This window comes from Mya arenaria, chromosome 14, assembly GCF_026914265.1.
Source record: "Mya arenaria isolate MELC-2E11 chromosome 14, ASM2691426v1".
NCBI classification, from domain to species: domain Eukaryota; kingdom Metazoa; phylum Mollusca; class Bivalvia; order Myida; family Myidae; genus Mya; species Mya arenaria.
In genome coordinates this window covers 8454333-8478693 of record NC_069135.1, presented here as the reverse complement: position 1 = coordinate 8478693, position 24361 = coordinate 8454333, and the positions used below count along the sequence as shown (strand labels likewise).

At 38.0% G+C, this 24361-nt stretch overlaps 1 protein-coding gene across 2 annotated transcripts in view; it reads right to left on the bottom strand.

Moving 5' to 3' along the window:
* Window positions 1-23133, bottom strand: part of LOC128217260 (transcription cofactor vestigial-like protein 4) — a 37360-nt gene extending 14227 nt beyond the window's left edge. The window contains exon 1 of one of the 2 annotated variants that reach the window (XM_052924285.1): window positions 22813-23133. In XM_052924285.1, the coding sequence (XP_052780245.1) occupies window positions 22813-22894 (82 nt within the window). In that variant the 5' untranslated portion in view covers window positions 22895-23133. Of the gene's footprint in view, window positions 1-831; window positions 1531-22812 lie in introns of those variants that run through there. The other variant, XM_052924284.1, reaches the window with a different exon arrangement.
* Window positions 23134-24361: the final 1228 nt, after the last annotated feature.

Sequence of the window (24361 nt, the reverse complement as noted above, 5' to 3'; positions counted from 1 at the left end):
TTCCAATTTTGCCTAGAAATGATCAAGAATGTTTTAAAAATAGACAGAAAGGATAAAAGAATCTTATAAAGGTAGATTCTTAAAGAATACACAAACTCTGCCATCCCAATGGTTTGGGGGTCAATTTTCTATGAAAAAAGGTGTTTTTATTTTGTTAATTCAAAACATATAATTAATATACATGAGGGAACAAAATATGTTAAGCATTGCAAAGAGAGGAAAATTTTGAATTTAACTTTATCAGAAAACAAAACTGTCTTTTTCTTCTAGATATATTTTGCAAAAATGAAAACTTCATTTAAAAGCATTAGCTTTTTCCAAGAAAATAACAATTAAAGATTTTTAAACGTTTCTGTAATGCTGCCCTTTTGCTAAAAAAAGGCAAACTTTTTATGGGGTCATTAAAACAGCCCCTTTATAGAAAGGCCAGCAGGTGTGACATTTGTCATTTTAGGGGCCAGACCCTCCTAAGAAACTGCTGAACCCTCAATAGCGGGGTCATTCATCATGTGACCTACAGGTGCAAATCTGGTGACAAAACATTCACGAGTTGTGAGATTTGGCTTCTCCGGTGAGAGTCGACAATGCGAGGGGAGGGGTCAGAACAACAATGGCGTAATAAGACTGCTGCGCACTTCCTCTAAATGACACTTCAATACCAAACTTTAACACTCTGAATTCACTCATGAAATAGAGATATAATATGGTCACTATCTCTTGCATGAAATGAAAGGAGCAGAGAAGATAGATTTTCTGTTTTCTCCAATCTTAAATACTGGAGACATTTTGTTGTCAAATGAAACACAAAAAATGAGAAAATTAGAAATTTACCTGACTTGAGATACCAAGAATATGCAGCGGAGTATGCTGAATATGCCGGATAATCATAGAGGTCCGGGGCGGAGAGATAAGACCGGGACACAGAGAGGGCACACTGGCACGAGGGTATCGTACACAGTGACACAGGAGGGCCTGGGGGTGGGGCCCGCCATAGAGGCAGCAGGGGGCTGGGCGGGAGTCCACTGATTCCTGGCCCCCCAAAACTGTATCCACCAAACCCTGCCCTTAAGTCAGCTAGTCGGGGCTCCAACAAAGACATGGCACTGCGCTGTTCTAGTGTTGGATCCAAGTTTAACATTCCAAATCAAACCAACTTATTTTCACAATGCTTGTAAAAATCCACAATTCTATATAAAAAACATGTAATTCTGTTATTTTTCACCAATAAATTTGTCCAAAATCAAGGAATAGATAATCTTTGCACGAACATATCAGTGTTAAACCACTTGCTTTCTATAAACGTCCAAATGAGTTTCCTATAAAATGCAAAATAAAATTTAATCCTCAAATGTTCACTCAATTTGTGTCAATTATAGCACACATCAATGTTTCACTGTACACCAGGTGAGTTGAAATAAACGGTGCAGCAGGTAGAACACTTTGTTAGCTCACTGCGAGACTTTATTATAATCACAAATCCATGTTAGCACACAGCCATCACAACTCTACCTGACTATAGTATTTTACTGACTGTGAGAACTATACAATGTCAATCTGATATCTGATTGGTCCATTGTGACCCTTGTTCCTGAGGTCATGTAAATTGATTGGCTGAATAATGTGACAGTCGTCTGAATGGTGTTTCCTCACTTGGATAGGTAAATAAATTAGATTTATTGTGAAAATGAATTATTAAACTAAACACAGGTGCAACATGCTGTGATTAAAGACATTAAGTCATAATAAACCATTATTAAGGCATGCATTCTCTGAAAGATAAATACTAAAATCCTAAATGTGTTTTGAAATATACTGCTCTAATAACACATTCAGAAACAAGCAGTTACATATTTTAATTGCCAAAAAAAGGGACACCATGGGTTCATTTGTATTCTGTTGTAATATTTATGACTTATTTTTGGGGGGTAATAGAAATTGCTTAATTAAAATATTTTAATGTTACATGTATCACATCTGGCAACATTATGCGGTTATACATCATGCAACAGGTGTTGATTTGTTTTTGACATTTAATTAAGAAGTTAAACTTCATTATTAATCATGATTAGAATAATAATCCCTGTACAAATATTATTTGTAATTAAATTATAAACAAAATGATTTTTTAGACTCTCACACTGATTAACTATTTAAATTGGCTGGGTGGGAAAATTTAGTGTTTTTTTGTGTGTGTTTTTTCATATAAAAAAAATGTTTTGGACATGAGCATGCTGGGGATATGTAGTTCTAAGTATTTGTTGTTGTATTATGTCAAGTCTTTCAAGAAGCTTTTCTGACAACAAGGAACTGAAGTCAAAATTAAAGGTCTTTTAATGTTCTATTTTTGAAAAAAAGAAGGATGAGATCCAATCCAGTGCAACTGTTATCCATATGCAATCAAACGGAAACCTGCCTTGAAATATCTTATGAATGGGATTCCAGAATCACGCGTTTATCTGATCCCGGTGCAGTCTCATGAATGAAATTCAATTTCAACACTCTTTCAAAACAGAAATCTGCTTTAAAGATCTACAGGTGATTTATCAAACCAGAGATAAATTTTATCGTATATTGAAATGGAGGCCCTCCTCAATTTTTTATTCAAATTAAATTGTTTTGCTCAAAACACATGGTTTGGTAAACTTAAAACCCATGATGCTTTAGACGAAAGGCAGGCATATATGCCAGAACACAAACTGCCTCAAGAAAGTGGCCCTGGTTAGCCTGAAACCCATGACTCTTTGAGTGAAAGGCACACACCTATACCAGTACACAAACTTCCACAAGAAAGGGGGTCTGGTTAGCTTCAAATCCAAGATGCTTTAGGTGAAGGGCTGGCATCTTATCCAGTACACAAACTTCCCTGGTTAGCTTCAAACCCACGATGCTTTAGATGAAAGGCTGGCATCTTATCCAGTACACAAACTTTCCTGGCTAGCTTCAAACCCATGATGCTTTAGGTGAAAGGCTGGCACCTTATCCAGTACACAAACTTCCCTGGTTAGCTTCAAACCCAAGATGCTTTAGGTGAAAGGCTGGCACCTTATCCAGTTCACAAACTTCCCTGGTTAGCTTCAAACCCAAGATGCTTTAGGTGAAAGGCTGGCATCTTATCCAGTACACAAACTTTCCTGGCTAGCTTCAAACCCATGATGCTTTAGGTGAAAGGCTGGCACCTTATCCAGTTCACAAACTTCCCTGGTTAGCTTCAAACCCAAGATGCTTTAGGTGAAAGGCTGGCACCTTATCCAGTACACAAACTTCCCTGGTTAGCTTAAACCCATGATGCTTTAGGTGAAAGGCTGGCACCTTATCCAGTACACAAACTTCCCTGGTTAGCTTCAAACCCATGATGCTTTAGGTGGAAGGCTTCCACCTTATCCAGTACACAATCTTCCCTGGTTAGCTTCAAACCCATGATGCTTTAGGTGGAAGTCACACACCTTATCCAGTACACAAACTTCCCTGGTTAGCTTCAAACCCATGATGCTTTAGGTGGAAGGCTTCCACCTTATCCAGTACACAATCTTCCCTGGTTAGCTTCAAACCCATGATGCTTTAGGTGGAAGTCACACACCTTATCCAGTACACAAACTTCCCTGGTTAGCTTCAAACCCATGATGTTTTAGGTGAAAGTCACACACCTTATCCAGTTCACAAACCTCCCTGGTTAGCTTCAAACCCATTATGCTTTAGGTGAAAGTCACACACCTTATCCAGTACACAAACTTCCCTGGCTAGCTTCAAACCCATGATGCTTTAGGTGAAAGACTGGCACCTTATCCAGTACACAAACTTCCCTGGCTAGCTTCAAACCCATGATGCTTTAGGTGAAAGGCTTCCACCTTATCCAGTTCACAAACTTCCCTAGCTTGATTCAAACCCATGATGCTTTAGGTGAAAGACTGGCGCCTTATCCAGTTCACAAACTTCCCTGGCTTGCTTCAAACCCATGATGCTTTAGGTGAAAGACTGGCGCCTTATCCAGTTCACAAACTTCCCTGGCTTGCTTCAAACCCATGATGCTTTAGGTGAAAGACTGGCACCTTTAACTCAACAGACTTCTATGAGAAAGTGAGCCTCTAGCCCATGATGCTTTAGGTAATACCAGAACATAAACTTCCACAATAAAGGGACTCAGGCAAGCCTCTAGCCCATGATGTTTTAGATAAAAGGCAGGCATCTAATTACCAGACAAAGATCAGATCCTGGAAATGACTTATATTGTTGGTACCACAAAAATTACCTCGCTATTGTGCAAGACCATAATTGTGTATCAGTCAAGTTCACAAAAGTAGTTCAGAATTCTGTGTAAATAGTTATAATTTATTGAAGATGATTTTTTTACATTAAAAACAACTTATAAATCGTGATACAATAGCAGGGCCTCCATTGTGCCATTTTGAAATCTGCAGAAGCGTCAGTCAGACCCAGCTCGTGACCCAGCATGTAACTTCCTGCATGAGATTCACGTGCAATCATCAAAAAGCTACCTCATTCAAAATCATGCGATTCTCAATTATGCAATGTTCTTTTAATGTTAAACTTATCAATTTACAATTTTTAGAAATCTTCAATACAGTTTGCAGCGACTTATCTAAAATGCAGGAGATATTTCTTGGAATAAAACTCAAGTATGCATCTTAGATCCAGGAAAGACATACAATTCTAACTGATTATAGGCACACCATGGGTGTATAAAATCTTTTATTTAATTCATATAATTATTCAAGCATTCAAAATCTCTGACCATTATTGGAATATACTTGTGCTCCATATAAAATATTTAACCTGTACCATGTTTGCCTGAAAACCTATTCCTAGCTGACACAATACAAGTAAGCCTATCAAATGTCATGTTATTTGTGTGTTCCACCTTTGATGTAACTATTGATGGACTCAAAGATTATTTCATTGTACAAGAAGTCACAAGATATCCTTATAAAACCCATTTTCTACAATAACAGTGTATATTATACATCCAGTAGCACTGTGTATACATCCAGTAGCAGTGTATACATCAAGTAGCACTGTGTACGCAGTGTGTACATCCAGTAGCACTGTGTACATCCAGTAGCACTGTGTACACCCAGTAGCACTGTGTACATCCAGTAGCACGGAGTATACATCCAGTAGCAGAGTACACATCCAGTAGCACTGTGTACATCCAATAGCAGTGTATACATCCAGTAGCACTGTGTACATCCAGCAGCAGTGTGTACATCCAGTAGCAGTGTGTACATCCAGTAACACTGTGTACATCCAGTAGCAGTGTATACATCAAGTAGCACTGTGTATACATTCAGTAACAGTGTATACATCCAGTAGCAGTGTATACACCTAGTAGCAGTGTATACATCCAGAAGCACTGCGTACATCCAGTAGCACTGTGTACATCCAGTAGCAGTGTATACATCCAGAAGCACTGTGTACACCCAGTAGCGGTGTGTGTACATTCAGTAACAATGTATACATCCAGTATACATCCAGTAGCAGAGTAAACATCCAGTAGCACTGTATACATCCAGTAGCAGTGTCTACATCCAGTAGCAGTGTATACATCCAGTAACAGTGTATATGTCCAGTATACATCCAGTAGCAGTCTATACATCTGGAAGCAGTATAAACATCCGGAAGTAGTGTATACATCCGGTATCAGTGTATACATCCAGTAGCACTGTGTACATCCAGTAGCAGTGTACATCCAGAAGCATTGTGTATACATCCAGTAGCAGGGTATACATCCAGTAGCAGGGTGTACATCCAGTATCACTGTGTACATCCAGTAGCAGGGTGTACACCCAGCAGCAGTGTATACATCCAGTAGCACTGTGTACATCCAGTAGCACTGTGTACATCCAGGAGCACTGTTTACGTCCAGTAGCAGGGTGTACACCCAGTAGCACTGTGTACATCCAGTAGCAGTGTGTACATCCAGTAGCACTGTGTACATCCAGTAGCACTGTGTACATCCAGTAGCAATATAACCATCCAGCAGCACTGTGTACATCCAGTAGCACTGTGTACATCCAGTAGCACTGTGTACATCCAGTAGCAGTGTGTACATCCAGTAGCACTGTGTACACCCAGTAGCACTGTGTACTCCCAGTAGCACTGTGTACATCCAGTAGCACTGTGTACATCCAGTAGCACTGTGTTATTCCAGTAGCACTGTGTACATCCAGTAGCACTGGGTACATCCAGTAGCACTGTGTACGTCCAGTAGCACTGTGTACATCCAGTAGCACTGTTTACGTCCAGTAGCAGGGTGTACACCCAGTAGCACTGTGTACATCCAGTAGCAGTGTGTACATCCAGTAGCAGTGTGTACATCCAGTAGCACTGTGTACATCCAGTAGCACTGTTTACGTCCAGTAGCAGGGTGTACATCCAGTAGCACTGTGTACATCCAGTAGCACTGTGTACATCCAGTAGCACTGTGTACACCCAGTAGCAGTGTATACATCCAGTAGCACTGTGTACATCCAGTAGCAGTGTGTACATCCAGTAGCACTGCGTACATCCAGTAGCAGAGTACACATCCAATAGCAGTGTATACATCCAGTAGCAGTGTGTATATCCAGTAGCAGTGTTTACGTCCAGTAGCAGGGTGTACATCCTGTAGCACTGTGTACATCCAGTAGCACTGTGTACATCCAGTAGCACTGTGTACACCCAGTAGCAGTGTATACATCCAGTAGCACTGTGTACATCCAGTAGCACTGTGTACATCCAGTAGCAGTGTATACACCCAGTAGCAGTGTATACATCCAGTAGCACTGTTTACGTCCAGTAGCAGGGTGTACATCCTGTAGCACTGTGTACATCCAGTAGCACTGTGTACATCCAGTAGCACTGTGTACACCCAGTAGCAGTGTATACATCCAGTAGCACTGTGTACATCCAGTAGCAGTGTGTACATCCAGTAGCACTGCGTACATCCAGTAGCAGAGTACACATCCAATAGCAGTGTATACATCCAGTAGCAGTGTGTATATCCAGTAGCAGTGTGTACGTCCAGTATCACTGTGTACATCCAGTAGCAGGGTGTACACCCAGCAGCAGTGTATACATCCAGTAGCACTGTGTACATCCAGTAGCACTGTGTACATCCAGTAGCACTGGGTACATCCAGTAGCACTGTGTACGTCCAGTAGCACTGTGTACATCCAGTAGCACTGTTTACGTCCAGTAGCAGGGTGTACATCCAGTAGCACTGTGTACATCCAGTAGCACTGTGTACATCCTGTAGCACTGTGTACATCCAGTAGCACTGTGTACATCCAGTAGCACTGTGTACACCCAGTAGCAGTGTATACATCCAGTAGCACTGTGTACATCCAGTAGCAGTGTGTACATCCAGTAGCACTGCGTACATCCAGTAGCAGAGTATACATCCAGTAGCAGTGTATACATCCAGTAGCAGTGTGTATGTCCAGTAGCAGTGTGTACGTCCAGTAGCAGTGTATACATCCAGTAGCACTGTTTACATCCAGTAGCAGTTTGTGTACATCCAATAGCAGTGTACACATCCAGTAGCACTGTATACATCCAGTAGCAGTGTGTACATCCAATAGCACTGTGTACTTCGAGTAACACTGTGTACATCCAGTAGCAGTGTATACACTTTTGAACAATATTACCATTATAGATGTGAATATAATTCAAGTATTTCAAGAACATCAACATGCAAGACAATCAATTCAAATTGAATTAAAACTGCAGATTGGACCTCATCAAAATGTAATTATGTTATAGGTGCTTCAATGATACGCATGTGACATTGAAAGTAAAATGCGAATGTTCCAAACAAGAGATTGGCATTTTTGTTTTGATAGAAAAGTTAACATTCTAATGCAAGACATTCTGGTTCCCTTTAACTTTAATTATTAAAGGATATTGTTTTGGGTTGGGATCAGATGGACCAGAATTCTTAAATATTATGATTTCCTGTAAAAGTGGACTACTTTCTTTTTCAACACTGGTGAATTCAGTATAGGTAATATGGTACATCTTTAAAGTATGTACATTTTTTTCTTCTCAAGAAATGAAAAAAGAACATAGAAAGACTGAATTGTTCATATTGTAATGCCCTTACAATAGTGATAATCAATTTGTCATTAGGCATGATGTGATGGCATTAAAATTTGAAACATCATTAATTCAAAATATATTACACCAAAATATCCTAGCAAAAACAGGTACAAAAGCCATTTATACAAAATCAAAACTTAAATCTTTCAAACTATTTCATTCAGAAAAACAGTGAAGGCAAAAAGATTATTTATCGTTTTCTACTTGAGCCGTGTAATAAAAATTGAAGGCCAACAACTTAAGTGGCGGGTTGTGCCGTATGTTAGTATCAAGTAACATTTTATCCCTGTATTAACATTTCTATGAATGATTCTAGCTATTCCAATCCCTGTGTGATAGCCATATGGTATCTCAAATATGTTTAACATAACAGCAATACATTTGAAAGATTTGAAGGGGACTAGACATTTCTTAACTGAGGAATTCATACAAACAACATATCATTAATGGTACAAAAAGTTTTGCCACTATAAGATACCGTAAAGTAATAAAATGTTGCGCATAAATATCAGAATAATATTATATGTGAGAAACAGTTGTTGGGGTAATCAAATACATTCCTGCCATAGTCAGCATTGCTACCAACATGTTGTTCAAGGATCAAGCGGCAAACAAGCAAGACAAGGCTTTATATGCAAATCTGACTTGAGAAATATGCCAGTTATTCCACAAATACTCCAATATTTACTGCAACAACTGGCTGTTCAATGTGCGAGGTGGTTTACTGATTGATTTACCATATTCTTGGTGGGGCTCCTCCGCATACTGATTGACAGGGCAGAATACACGAGGCTGGAACTTACGTCACGCTGACAACACCCACCTTGCAGCGATGCAAGCCTGTATATCACGAAATCGGGGAGATTGCCAAGCTGATTGGCATTACTCATCACTCAGTTAATAGAGGACAACAGTTCCCTCCCTTGTAATTTTAAATATAACATTAACAGGGTGATCTCCCTTTATCAATTTGTTCTAGAAAAGATAAAACCAATTTGATGATATTGAACACAATTATCAAATAATTTGTCAAATGTGTTACAAACATTCCTTAGGTTTATGAATTTCACTCTATTTTTTAAATGTATGCATGTTTCAAACCAATGATCTGAAGCCTTAAAGAACTGTCCTTTTGTGTGCAACGTTCTGCAAGCAGTAAATATGTTCCACCCTTTTTGTCATTATCGAAAACTTATGTTAATACTTTCCTTTTTTTAACTGCCTTCTCTATGAATGAGGTGTTGATTGCTGTTTGTTGTTTTTGTTTCTCATCTAAATATTCAATCGTTGAAAGTTAGTTTTTATAACATCTTTGTTTAAATCATGTGTTGTTTTTCTATTTCGTTTATATTACAGCTGAAGCCCATATGGTATGGGCCTAGTTTTTGAAAAAAAAAACTGAAACTGATTTTGACTTAAACTGCCATCTATATTAATGCGTTTTTTAGATAATATCAAACACACATGACAAATAACTTGACCTATGCATGAAATAGGAGAATATTAAAAGACAAACCTAAGGTTGTCATGACACATTTTATTTCCTTTTTAATGTACATGTACATTAATTTGTATTTGTTGAACTTAAAAAATGAAAAAAGTTAGAAATAACAACTGTAATTCAAGTACAAAATTTGGTTCAAGAACAGTTTATTATGTTTTATCCACAAGATGGCGTAAAGGCCCAAGCAGGGTTTCTTGTCAAGAATTGGCCATAATGGAACATAGGTGTTATTTGTATAAAAAAAGAGAGTAGAAAATACACTCTCAAAAGACGATACCCATCAAAAAATCACAAATAAATCTTTGCACCAACCATTTATGACCAAACACATTACCCCTTTTCACTTTGTTTTCTTGAACTTTATGGATCAGTAATTTTTGTATACAATTTTCGGAAATTACCAAATGTTTCCAAATATTTATGAGCCTTATTTTCATACACAGAGGTGATTGGCGATACAGTGGGTGATTAACTCATATAAGGAACACATGCATAAAATAAAGAAAAAACACCAAATATCCTTTTTTGGCATTTATATTCCATAGCTGTTGGATTCCAAAAGAACAATGACAATATTTCATCTTCTCAAGCTGAACATTAGACATGATCGTCCCATCTTTGTACCATATGGAGACCATATTAGAAAACAAAAATGGAAAGGACAATTATGCATGCTCAAGGTCACACATGTAAAATCATGTGAAAATAGACTTTGTGAGGTGATATCATTTTTACCAGTATGAAATAATGAAAACTTACCATGATATGGTATTATTACCAGGTACATTTTATACTTTTAAATTTTATTTGTTATGAGAACAACCAATCCACACGAGACAATGGACAAATGCCTTAATAATGTACCAGTCATATACACAGGAAAGACAGCCACACCTAGCCATGGATAGAAACATCATAATCTGGATAGAACTGTATCAGATCTATCCCTTAACATAGTATTCTGTATCAATCCGTATCAACACTTGGTCAAAACATATTCAAGACTTATCCCAAACTTGTTAGTTTTCAACATGCACTAAAGATGGAGCAGTCTGTGGTCATTTTGACATGACTTTGTTCCAACTTAGTTATAACCTATTCAACTTTAGTTTCTCACCATATTTTGCTGGACAAACTTATCCATTTTTATTCAACAGACCAATCCCATCTGCACTGTACCTCCAGCAAGGACAAATCTGTGAGTGTGACTGTACCATGAGGACAGAATTTCAGAAACACAATTCTGATACATATTATGCAGGGGAAGTAATGCAATCTTTCTGCTCATTAAAACATCATTGAATTGTTTCCCTTGTGTTACTTGATAAAAAGAATAGCATTCATGTTATCATTGGTCTTTTAAATGTACAGCAAACCTTAAATAATTTGGTGCTTACATTCAGTAATTTGATTGGGCCAGAGCAAAAAAATATGACAAGTTATGGATGACATTGACAAAAAGTACTGCTGGTTTAAATTTTGTCATACTATTAATGAACATACCAAATGTTTAGGCCTTTCATGTTTGACAGATTGTACCGTTCATGTACTATACAATGTACATTCAAAGTGTCAAAAATGCCTGCAAAAGGTATAAAATCATAGGCACAGGCAGACTAACATAGGCACAGGCAGATTAACATAGGCACAGGTAGACTAGCATAGGCACAGGTAGACTAACATAGGCACAGGCAGACTAGCATAGGCACAGGTAGACTTACATAGGCACAGGTAAACTAGCATAGGCACAGGCAGATTAACATAGGCACAGGTAAACTAGCATAGGCACAGGCAGACTAACATAGGCACAGGCAGACTAACATAGGCACAGGTAGACCAACATAGGCACAGACAGACTAACATAGGCACAGGCAGATTAACATAGGCACAGGTAGACTAACATAGGCACAGGCAGATTAACATAGGCACAGGCAGACTAACATAGGCACAGACAGACTAACATAGGCACAGGCAGATTAACATAGGCACAGGCAGACTAACATAGGCACAGGCAGACTAATATAGGCACAGGCAGACTAATATAGGCACAGGCAGACTAATATAGGCACAGGCAGACTAACATAGGCACAGGCAGACTAATATAGGCACAGGTAGACCAACATAGGCACAGGCAGATTAACATAGGCACATGCAGACTAACATAGGCACAGGTAGACTAACATAGGCACAGGCAGATTAACATAGGCACAGGCAGATTAACATAGGCACAGGCAGACTAACATGGGCACAGGTAGACTAACATAGGCACAGGTAGACTAACATAGGCACAGGCAGACTAACATAGGCACAGGCAGACTAACATAGGCACAGACAGATTAACATAGGCACAGGCAGACTAACATAGGCACAGGTAGACTAACATAGGCACAGGCAGACTAACATAGGCACAGGCAGACTAACATAGGCACAGGTAGACTAACATAGGCACAGGTAGACCAACATAGGCACAGGTAGACCAACATAGGCACAGGTAGACTAACATTGGCACATGTAGAGTAACATAGGCACAGGTAGACTAACATAGGCACAGGTAGACCAACATAGGCAAAGGTAGACTAGCATAGGCACAGGCAGATTAACATAGGCACATGCAGACTAACATAGGCACAGACAGATTAACATAGGCACAGGCAGACTAACGTAGGCACAGGTAGACTAACATAGGCACAGGCAGACTAACATAGGCACAGGCAGATTAACATAGGCACAGGCAGACTAACATAGGCACAGGCAGATTAACATAGGCACAGGTAGACTAACATAGGCACAGGTAGACTAACATAGGCACAGGCAGACTAACATAGGCACAGGCAGATTAACATAGGCACAGGCAGACTAACATAGGCACAGGTAGACTAACATAGGCACAGGTAGACTAACATAGGCACAGGCAGACTAACATAGGCACAGGCAGATTAACATAGGCACAGACAGACTAACATAGGCACAGGTAGACTAACATTGGCACAGTCAGACTAGACAAAAATAGGCACAGGTAGACTAACATTGGCACAGGTAGACTAACATATGCACAGGTAGACTAACATAGGCACAGGTAGACTAAAATAGGCGCAGGTAGACTAACATTTGCACATGTAGACTAACATATGCGCAGGTAGACTAACATATGCACAGGTAGACTTACATAGGCACAGGTGGACTAACATAGGCACAGGTAGACTAACATATGCACAGGTAGACTAACATAGGCACAGGTAGACTTACATAGGCACAGGTGGACTAAAACAGGCACAGGTGGACTAAATCAGGCACAGGTGGACTAAAACAGGCAAAGGTAGACTAAAACAGGCACAGGCAGACTAACATTGGCACTGGCAGACTAACATTGGCACATGTAGACTAACGTAGGCACAGGTGGACTAAAACAGGCACAGGTGGACTAAAACAGGCACAGGTGGACTAAAACAGGCAAAGGTAGACTAACGTAGGCACAGACAGACTAACATAGGCACAGACAGACTAAAATAGGCACAGGTAGACCAACAGAGGCACAGGTAGACTAGCATACGTACAGGTAGACTAACATAGGTACAGGTAGAAAAACATAAGCACAGGTAGACTTACATAGGCACAGGCAGACTAACATAGGCACAGGTAGACTAACATAGGCACAGACAGATTAACATAGGCACAGGCAGATTAACATAGGCACAGGCAGATTAACATAGGCACAGGCAGACTAACATGGGCACAGGTAGACTAACATAGGCACAGGTAGACTAACATAGGCACAGGCAGACTAACATAGGCACAGGCAGACTAACATAGGCACAGACAGATTAACATAGGCACAGGCAGACTAACATAGGCACAGGTAGACTAACATAGGCACAGGTAGACTAACATAGGCACAGGCAGACTAACATAGGCACAGGCAGACTAACATAGGCACAGACAGATTAACATAGGCACAGGCAGACTAACATAGGCACAGGTAGACTAACATAGGCACAGGCAGACTAACATAGGCACAGGTAGACTAACATAGGCACAGGCAGACTAACATAGGCACATGTAGAGTAACATAGGCACAGGTAGACTAACATAGGCACAGGTAGACCAACATAGGCACAGGTAGACTAATATAGGCAAAGGTAGACTAGCATAGGCACAGGCAGATTAACATAGGCACATGCAGACTAACATAGGCACAGACAGATTAACATAGGCACAGGCAGACTAACGTAGGCACAGGTAGACTAACATAGGCACAGGCAGACTAACATAGGCACAGGCAGATTAACATAGGCACAGGCAGACTAACATAGGCACAGGCAGATTAACATAGGCACAGGTAGACTAACATAGGCACAGGTAGACTAACATAGGCACAGGCAGACTAACATAGGCACAGGCAGATTAACATAGGCACAGGCAGACTAACATAGGCACAGGTAGACTAACATAGGCACAGGTAGACTAACATAGGCACAGGCAGACTAACATAGGCACAGGCAGATTAACATAGGCACAGACAGACTAACATAGGCACAGGTAGACTAACATTGGCACAGTCAGACTAGACAAAAATAGGCACAGGTAGACTAACATTGGCACAGGTAGACTAACATATGCACAGGTAGACTAACATAGGCACAGGTAGACTAAAATAGGCGCAGGTAGACTAACATTTGCACATGTAGACTAACATATGCGCAGGTAGACTAACATATGCACAGGTAGACTTACATAGGCACAGGTGGACTAACATAGGCACAGGTAGACTAACATATGCACAGGTAGACTAACATAGGCACAGGTAGACTTACATAGGCACAGGTGGACTAAAACAGGCACAGGTGGACTAAATCAGGCACAGGTGGACTAAAACAGGCAAAGGTAGACTAAAACAGGCACAGGCAGACTAACATTGGCACTGGCAGACTAACATTGGCACATGTAGACTAACGTAGGCACAGGTGGACTAAAACAGGCACAGGTGGACTAAAACAGGCACAGGTGGACTAAAACAGGCAAAGGTAGACTAACGTAGGCACAGACAGACTAACATAGGCACAGACAGACTAAAATAGGCACAGGTAGACCAACAGAGGCACAGGTAGACTAGCATACGTACAGGTAGACTAACATAGGTACAGGTAGAAAAACATAAGCACAGGTAGACTTACATAGGCACAGGTAGACTAATATAGGCACAGGTAGACTAACATAGGTACAGGTAGACTAACATGGGCACAGGTAGACTTACATAGGCACAGGCAGACCAACATAGGCACAGGTTGACTAACATGGGCACAGGTAGACTAACATGGGCACAGGTAGACTTACATAGGCACAGGTAGACTAACATAGGCACATGTAGAATTACATAGGCACAGGTAGACTTACATAGGCACAGGTAGACTAACATGGGCACAGGTAGACTTACATAGGCACAGGTAGACTAACATGGGCACAGGCAGACTAACATAGGCACAGGTAGACTAAAATAGGCACAGTTAAATTTACATAGGCACAGGCAGACTAACATAGGCACAGTTAAATTTACATAGGCACAGGTAGACTAACATAGGCACAGGTAGACTAACATAGGCACAGGTAAACTAGCATAGGCACAGGTAGACTAAAATAGGCACAGTTAAATTTACATAGGCACAGGTAGACTAACATAGGCACAGTTAAATTTACATAGGCACAGGCAGACTAACATAGGCACAGGTAGACTAACATAGGCACAGGTAAACTAGCATAGGCACAGGTAGACTAACATAGGCACAGGTAGACTAAAATAGGCACAGGTAGACTAACATAGGCACAGTTTAATTAGCATAGGCACAGGCAGACTAACATAGGCACAGGTAGACTAACATAGGCACAGGTAGACTAACATAGGCACAGGTAGACTAACATCGGCACAGGTAGACTAACATAGGCACAGGTAGACTAACATAGGCACAGGTAGACTAACATAGGCACAGGTAGACTAACATAGGCACAGGTAGACTAACATAGGCACAGGTAGACTTACATAGGCACAGGTAGACTTTCATAAGCACAGGTAGAATTATTTAGGCACAGGTAGACTGACATAGGCACAGGTAGACTTACATAGGCACAGGGAGATAAAATAGGTACAGGTAGACTTACATAGGCACAGGTAGACTAAAATAGGTACAGGTAGACTAACATAAGCACAAGTAGACTAACATTGAACAGTACTGTAAAATCACGACAAAAATATCTTTGGGCAGCAGATTTAACGTAGCATATACAAGAAATCATGAGTATCATTTATTCTTAAATAATTTGCCTGATCTACCTTTAAAAACAGAAACTGATGATAAATTGTCTTTTCAAAAGTCTCTAATTTTGGAAAAAAATCCTGCTGAACCAGACAAAACTACAGTGAAACTGCGTTCCCTCGAACAAGCGGTCGCTCGAGAACCGGCGTTCCCTCGAGGTCGGAGCTTGGTCCCGAACTTTTTTCCTTCTATTTTCATATAAAATATACCCACGATGCCTCGAAACCTAATTATGTCGAGCAGTCGAGCAATATCCTCGGTCCCAAGTACACAAATCGTGCACAAAACCTTATGGCTCCCTCGAGGACATAATTTCACACTTTTTCCCGAACGCGTGTTCCAAAATAAACAAACATTTGCTAGGTGTTAAAATTTTCGCAAGTTCTAAAAATTGCAATGACAGTTGAAAGGCAATTTGATAAGGTGTGAAAAACCGTTTTTCATTGTTAACGCATGACCGATATTAGTTGATATGGGCATTTGAGATGATAATTATGAGAAGTTACTGATAAGAAGTTAATTGTGAGAAATTTAAATGAGTAATAAAAATATGAATAAAACACTACCATATCAATTCAACATCGGATTGAACAGTTTCGCAAAACCGACATCTTGTTACAAGATGCGCCAATCAACAATCCTTGATTTTGCGAAACTTAAATCTGACTAATGCCACAATATGTACTGTGATACAAATGTTGCTTGTTACGAAAATGTGCTTTTTTGTTAAAATAAACATTTCTATTTATTCATTTATTGTTTTTTCTTTTGCATTTTACATTTAGTTTAAGACAAACTTTGAACATATTAGCGATTTCCACAATGCAACACATAATCGGTGTCTTGGTAAACCATCTGTTTGACGACTTCAAATTTAAAAAACACTGAAAGATATTTCATATCAAACTGGAAAATTGAAAAATCGGGTCGTTCGAAACATCGGTTCCCTCGAGGTTTTGGCTCGGTCCCTGGCGACCTCGAGCGATCGCAGTTTTACTGTACTTCACATTCAAATCACTTATTTATATACATGAATAGTTTTCGATGAAGGATGATTATTAATTTAGCATATAAGCTTCATAACTGACGATTGTAAGATATATGTGACCAAGCATGAAGAATCTTCCAGAGTCATACACACATCATTTGCTATTCCAATCAAGTAAAATCACCATGTTCCTATTGCCACCTTAGGGTGAGCATCAGTATTAGTACAGTGGAAGCTTTGTAGAATGATTTATATCTATTATAAAATGATGAGGTCTTTGACATTGTGTGATGTAGGAGTGGCTTCTGTGATGTCCATCTGTGGTACAGAAATATGCAGGAGCTTTTCCATGAGCCCATTCCGGACATCGTGAAAGCTCAGAAAAAGTCTCGGTCATATGGACCAACAGCTTCTGATATTTCGTCGGTCTGACAATTTGTAGCCACTCTCTGTTTATTTTCCATTTGTCATTAAAACACCCATGGTGATTCTTTTAGTAATCTTGTTTTTTCTTTCTGCTTTAATCTGTTTCATTCTTTCTTTTTTTTGCCAGGTTTTGCCCCGGAATAAGATTTAAAGGTAGCCTTTTTTTACACTTGCACTTAATCTTAATGAAAATTCTGATTGGTTGATTGTTGGTAACTTGTATTTTTCAGACCGTACCGGTACCGGTTTTGTAATCGAATAACATGTTCCAAAGGATACGATTATTGTTTGGAGCATATGGAACTATCATTTAAAACATTCCAATGTTCATGACAAAAGTTTATTATTTTAGCGACCTCTGATTCGTAATCAAATGGTCATTTAACAATATCATTGATAATAAGACAATTTTCTGTTAAACAAAATAAATTATTCTTACTTTTAAGCGGTGTTTGATAATTGATAAAGATTAAATCTTTATTATTTTTTACGTCTGGTCGTGAAAACTGTCGGTTAGATGGACTGACCCCATCACAAATTAAATCGGACAGAGTGAAAATCTACCGGTCAGGACCGTCGGACTGATGGTTTTCGTGATGTCTGCCATTCATGTTTTGGCATCTGTGACAAATTGTGCAATGTGCCATTTTTCACATGAAAGTATCAGTTGCAAACAACAATTTCTATCCCAAAACGTTGATTTGCATGGCAACAATTTTGCTCTAAATTCCAGGTCACTTAATGGGAAATTTATATCATTTCTATAATTACTATGGCAAACCTTTTCATTTAATGTCTCTTCTGTAAAAGCATTCTACAATTTATTTCCACTTTGTTTTCATTCTTTATTTTCTGATATTTTACATTTGAACACACATTTTTTGGTTTGTGTCAAAACAAAAAAAGATCAAACATGAACAAAGCTGTTAACATTATACTTCTGTATATTCAAACTTGACTATTTTGTTATAGCAAGTTATAATAAGGTGAAAGCGGAAAAGGCTACCATTGAACCAGCAGCAGCTCATTAACATGGATGCTAAAAATGGTATTTTCAAAGTGGTCGTTATGACGCCATCAGACAAATATTGTAATCATATACCACACATTAATTTATATACCATGATTTTATCATTTATATGCAGAAATTATGAGCACTGACTGGCGACAGCTTGACTTAATCTTTTTTCATTTTTTTGGTGTAGGTGTTCGATGCAAAGGTATCATGTTGTAACTATATCGCAAACTGATCGGACCAAATACCCCAAGAACAGAGTAGAATATTTTAGCTTGTAGTAAGTTAAGAATTATTTTATGCAATTTCAGATAAAATGCAGTGTACTGTACCAGAACATAGCCGTATAGTGAAATTTTGAAATTAATACCATTAGGGTTGAATAAGAGTCTACCTGAACATAGCCGTATAGTTCAATCATAAAGTGAATATACCATTAGGGTTGAATAAGAGTCTACCTGAACATAGCCGTATAGTTCAATCATAAAGTGAATATACCATTAGGGTTGAATAAGAGTCTACCTGAACATAGCTGTATAGTGAAATTATGAAGTACGGTATATATACCATTAGGGTTGAATAAGAGTCTACCTGAACATAGCCGTATAGTGAAATTATGAAGTACGGTATATATACCATTAGGGTTGAATAAGAGTCTACCTGAACATAGCTGTATAGTGAAATTATGAAGTGAATATACCATTAGGGTTGAATAAGAGTCTACCTGAACATAGCTGTATAGTGAAATTATGAAGTGAATATACCATTAGGGTTGAATAAGAGTCTACCTGAACATAGCTGTATAGTTCAATCATAAAGTGAATATACCATTAGGGTTGAATAAGAGTCTACCTGAACATAGCTGTATAGTGAAATTATGAAGTGAATATACCATTAGGGTTGAATAAGAGTCTACCTGAACATAGCTGTATAGTGAAATTATGAAGTGAATATACCATTAGGGTTGAATAAGAGTCTACCTGAACATAGCTGTATAGTGAAATTATGAAGTGAATATACCATTAGGGTTGAATAAGAGTCTACCTGAACATAGCTGTATAGTTCAATCATAAAGTGAATATACCATTAGGGTTGAATAAGAGTCTACCTGAACATAGCCGGATAGTTCAATCATAAAGTGAATATACCATTAGGGTTGAATAAGAGTCTACCTGAACATAGCTGTATAGTGAAATTATGAAGTGAATATACCATTAGGGTTGAATAAGAGTCTACCTGAACATAGCCGTATAGTTCAATCATAAAGTGAATATACCATTAGGGTTGAATAAGAGTCTACCTGAACATAGCCGTATAGTTCAATCATAAAGTGAATATACCATTAGGGTTGAATAAGAGTCTACCTGAACATAGCTGTATAGTGAAATTATGAAGTACGGTATATATACCATTAGGGTTGAATAAGAGTCTACCTGAACATAGCTGTATAGTGAAATTATGAAGTACGGTATATATACCATTAGGGTTGAATAAGAGTCTACCTGAACATAGCTGTATAGTGAAATTATGAAGTGAATATACCATTAGGGTTGAATAAGAGTCTACCTGAACATAGCCGTATAGTTAAATTATGAAGTACGGTATATATACCATTAGGGTTGAATAAGAGTCTACCTGAACATAGCTGTATAGTGAAATTATGAAGTGAATATACCATTAGGGTTGAATAAGAGTCTACCTGAACATAGCTGTATAGTGAAATTATGAAGTACGGTATATATACCATTAGGGTTGAATAAGAGTCTACCTGAACATAGCTGAATAGTGAAATTATGAATTATACATACCATTAGGGTTGAATAAGAGTCTACCTGAACATAGCTGAATAGTGAAATTATGAATTATACATACCATTAGGGTTGAATAAGAGTCTACCTGAACATAGCCGTATAGTGCAATTATAAAGTGAATACCATTAGGGATATATAAGAGTCTACCTGAACATAGCCGTATAGTGCAATTATAAAGTGAATACCATTAGGGATATATAAGAGTCTACCTGAACATAGCCGTATAGTGCAATTATAAAGTGAATACCATTAGGGATATATAAGAGTCTACCTGAACATAGCTGTATAGTGAAATTATAAAGTGAATACCATTAGGGATATATAAGAGTCTACCTGAACATAGCCGTATAGTGCAATTATAAAGTGAATACCATTAGGGATATATAAGAGTCTACCTGAACATAGCCGTATAGTGCAATTATAAAGTGAATACCATTAGGGATATATAAGAGTCTACCTGAACATAGCTGTATAGTGCAATTATAAAGTGAATACCATTAGGAATATATTAGAGTCTACCTGAACATAGCCGTAGTGCAATTATGAAGTAAATATACCATTGGCAATAAAAAGCAGCGTAACTGAACATAGCCATAAAGTGCAATTGTCATTCGGTGCAATTTTGAAGTAAATTTCAGTTGCAATAAAATGCAACGTAACTGGACAAAGTCATTCGGTGCAATTTTGAAGTAAATACATGCGATCAGAAACCCTAATTAGCTGAGGTAGCATTAAGAAATTCCCATCAATGATATCACTTTGCATACATGGCAAAGACCCACTTTATAAGACCTTTTAGGAAGAATCCACTTGTCCAACACATATATGCATTGCATATGGAGTCTTAATACTTATATACTGACAAGAGGAAATAATTCCATAATGAACAGAGTACACAGACAGTAAATTTTTGTGTCATTAATGTTTAATCAATTTGCACAACAATTATTGGCAATTGTTGCATGTTGAGATTTTTTGCAATTATTTTAGGTTATGAAATGTCTTAATTTTCATTGACAACCTTATTGTTTTGTATACATGATTGGTAAATGGTGCTGTTTTTTTTTCCCCTTTAACAATATTTTATTTACTTTTTTTCATTTAAGGCAACCTAATTAAATGTTTCAATTTTCAAAACCAATCAATACATCTTTCTGTCCATTAATACATGATCAAGTCACTGTCGCTTGAAAACTGTATATTAACAGACCAACCAAACTTTATCTTGATCATTGTTAATGCATTAGTATTAAATATACCAAGATATATAAATGTTGTAGGTATGTTTACTGAATGTTGATGCTCTAAATTTGGAATATATTCATCATGTATGTATTTATGTTGTAAATAGGCTGTAAATGATTTATTCTCTCCAAGTATGGCAGAAATAAATCTATCCATGTTAAATTCTCTGCAAAATGGATAGATAGATAGATTTATTTGTGCATATATATGTCATAGTAACAAACCAAATATCTCATAAATTTATAACACAGACTGATTAACAAAGTATTAGTGATGGTATCTATACTAAAGCACAACATCATTAGAATGCTTTGGATACATACGTGCGTTAACAAATATTTAATTCAATGTGACAAATATATAACACAGGATAACCCATTAAAGTTTTTCAACTTATTTCCAATGGGGTCCTTATAATGGCGAAACTAAAAGATATATCTATGTTAAAGTTTAAGTGGTTGTTTCAAAAATAATTTAATAATTTTTAACTTAATGCACAAAAGTTATAAACTTCTTTTTATACTAAATTAAAATTGTAATTGATTGATTACAACAACAAAAAATGTTATAATTCATTATCTGCTAAAAAAATTAATTTAATAGTATGTTATGCATGAGTTTCACCATTTTGATTTTAATTCCTTTATAAATAAACTTAGCTACCATAAACAGGAATACAAAATAAGGTAAATAATGCAATTTCTTTTTTAAGTTATAAGTACAGAAAAGTTATTCACCTAAGAAAACTAACCCGAGGTATAATAAAGCATTATGTGCTGAAGTGACTCATCACTTAAAACTGAAAATCATGTTTTCAAGATATTTTGAATTCCATTTTTGACATCAAACATGAACAGCAGCTCTAGCTATTGAAGTTTATCAAAGCGACTAATAAAACGCTTTAATGCAGGTGGCTACTTGACTGCATGCCTGTCATAGCTGAAATGCCACCCATTTACCAGTTAAACCTTTTAATATATACCAATATAAACTACCATTATTAAAATTCAATTAAAATCAAATTGCAGACTCAATTACATGGCTCCCCACAATTAAGATCATTTATAAAAAAAAATGCTTGGTATGTCAATAAAGTTGAATCACTAAATAAGGTATTATTTAAACATTGTTTTCTTAATGGAATGTGAAGTATGCGAAACAAGGGGTTAACTTAAAAACATATTAAGACCAGATATTCGGACAGTGTATAGATGGATACTGTTTTTTTGTCATGCCATCGCATAGAGAACCATACGAAGTTACTGTCTGTTGGTGCTTTCTCTTATTTCTCTAACACATGTACATTGTTTAGGTGACATTGTCAATTAGTTCGTGACGTCACAAACACAAAGAACGCGGTGTCGTTTAAGTATAATCTATCAAATCAGGAGTTTAAAGCTCATTAAAAGGCCACCACCACTCACCTTCTCTGTCGTTTGTTTCTACCATGGATGCCGCCCTCGAGAGCACGTCCAGTGCCGTTAGCCCCGGCTCCATGCCGTTCATTGTCCGTCTGCTAGCGAGCTGTGTAAATGTAACAACGAACAATCCAAAACAGAACGGCGTGTATCTTCGCTGTTCAAACTCACAACATCAACATATGTCCCAATCACGGTACAGTCCTAGAAATCAATAAGAATCGTCAATATTCTGCATGTTGTCTCAGTAATGCCGCACTAACAAAGCGTGTTGTGGATAAAGTGAACCATGACTTGGCCCGTGGAATGATTGGAATTCCTGTTGTGATCACATGACTAACATGCGGTATCGATCATGGTCACATGGTTTGACGATTTATATTTAGAAACAAACGGGCACCTGTCGGTATTTAAAGCAGAAATTTCGTGAAATAGCCAATCGCAACTTCTCGGTCATTAAGCGAGTGTGCAATCGGAACACCTCGACCATCATCGAACATAATTGACGAAAATACTTATAATCTCGAAGATTGCCGGGGATAGCCGAATTGTTACGATTTGTGGGCCAAATTGTCACCATTCACAGTTAAGATGATTATTTAACAGATATTCCGAAGCTTGCCGAAGATAGCCGTGTTAATACGATCGCCGAGCGCTATCCAATTACTGTCGGTAATTTCCGAGGTTAAAACGCACTAAACTGTACAAGATCCTTTGCAGTGGTTTTCCCGAATAAAAGTTTTATTATCTTGCCGTGCCCTTGGACCATAAATGCAAGTCAGAAATGTAGTCTGTATATGATTAGACTTACACTACCTCGCTTACTACAGGCTTTAGCATCATACATACATGAGCCTGCACATACATTTTGTTGTCTCGAGTACTACCTAGTATGTCTATAGTGGCAGGGAAAGGTAATACAAACTAATAAATTTCGGATTTGAGGTAGCTCGCAATGCAAAGGTAACGCCCCCTCACACATCCAATCCTGAAGCTTCCCCTGACCAAATATATCACAAGTTTACTCAAGTCAGATCTCAATCTCAATCTAAACTCATTTTACCACACAGTAAGCGTGGAATGATTAAATTCTTGCAGGTTTTTACACTTTTTGAGAAAAAAATGTCATGCACAGGAATTCCAACGCTACTTTGTAAAACAGAAGTAACCAGTACCATGGTACGAGAGTATCCCCCATCACACTTGAATACATTTTTTGCTGACTTTCAGATAAAAGGTAACAATTTGAGAGTTGAGGCCAAACAAGAGGAAAAGGAAAATTGGCATCCCTGCATAGAATATGTTAATAACAAGACTTGGTCAAAATTTCATAAACAAATCTAGTATATAGCAAAATTTACTCGAGTAATTGTTAAAAAAACAATCGTTTTTGGCTACAGAATATATTTCTCTTGGAATCTTGACCCAAGGCATTCATTAACTCATTCTATGATATATCGTTATTTTAATAGATGTAAACGAACTTTTGATGCTATTTGGTAAACTGAGTTGAGACTATGTCATAATTCTTCCAAAAGAAACAAGTCTTTGCAGG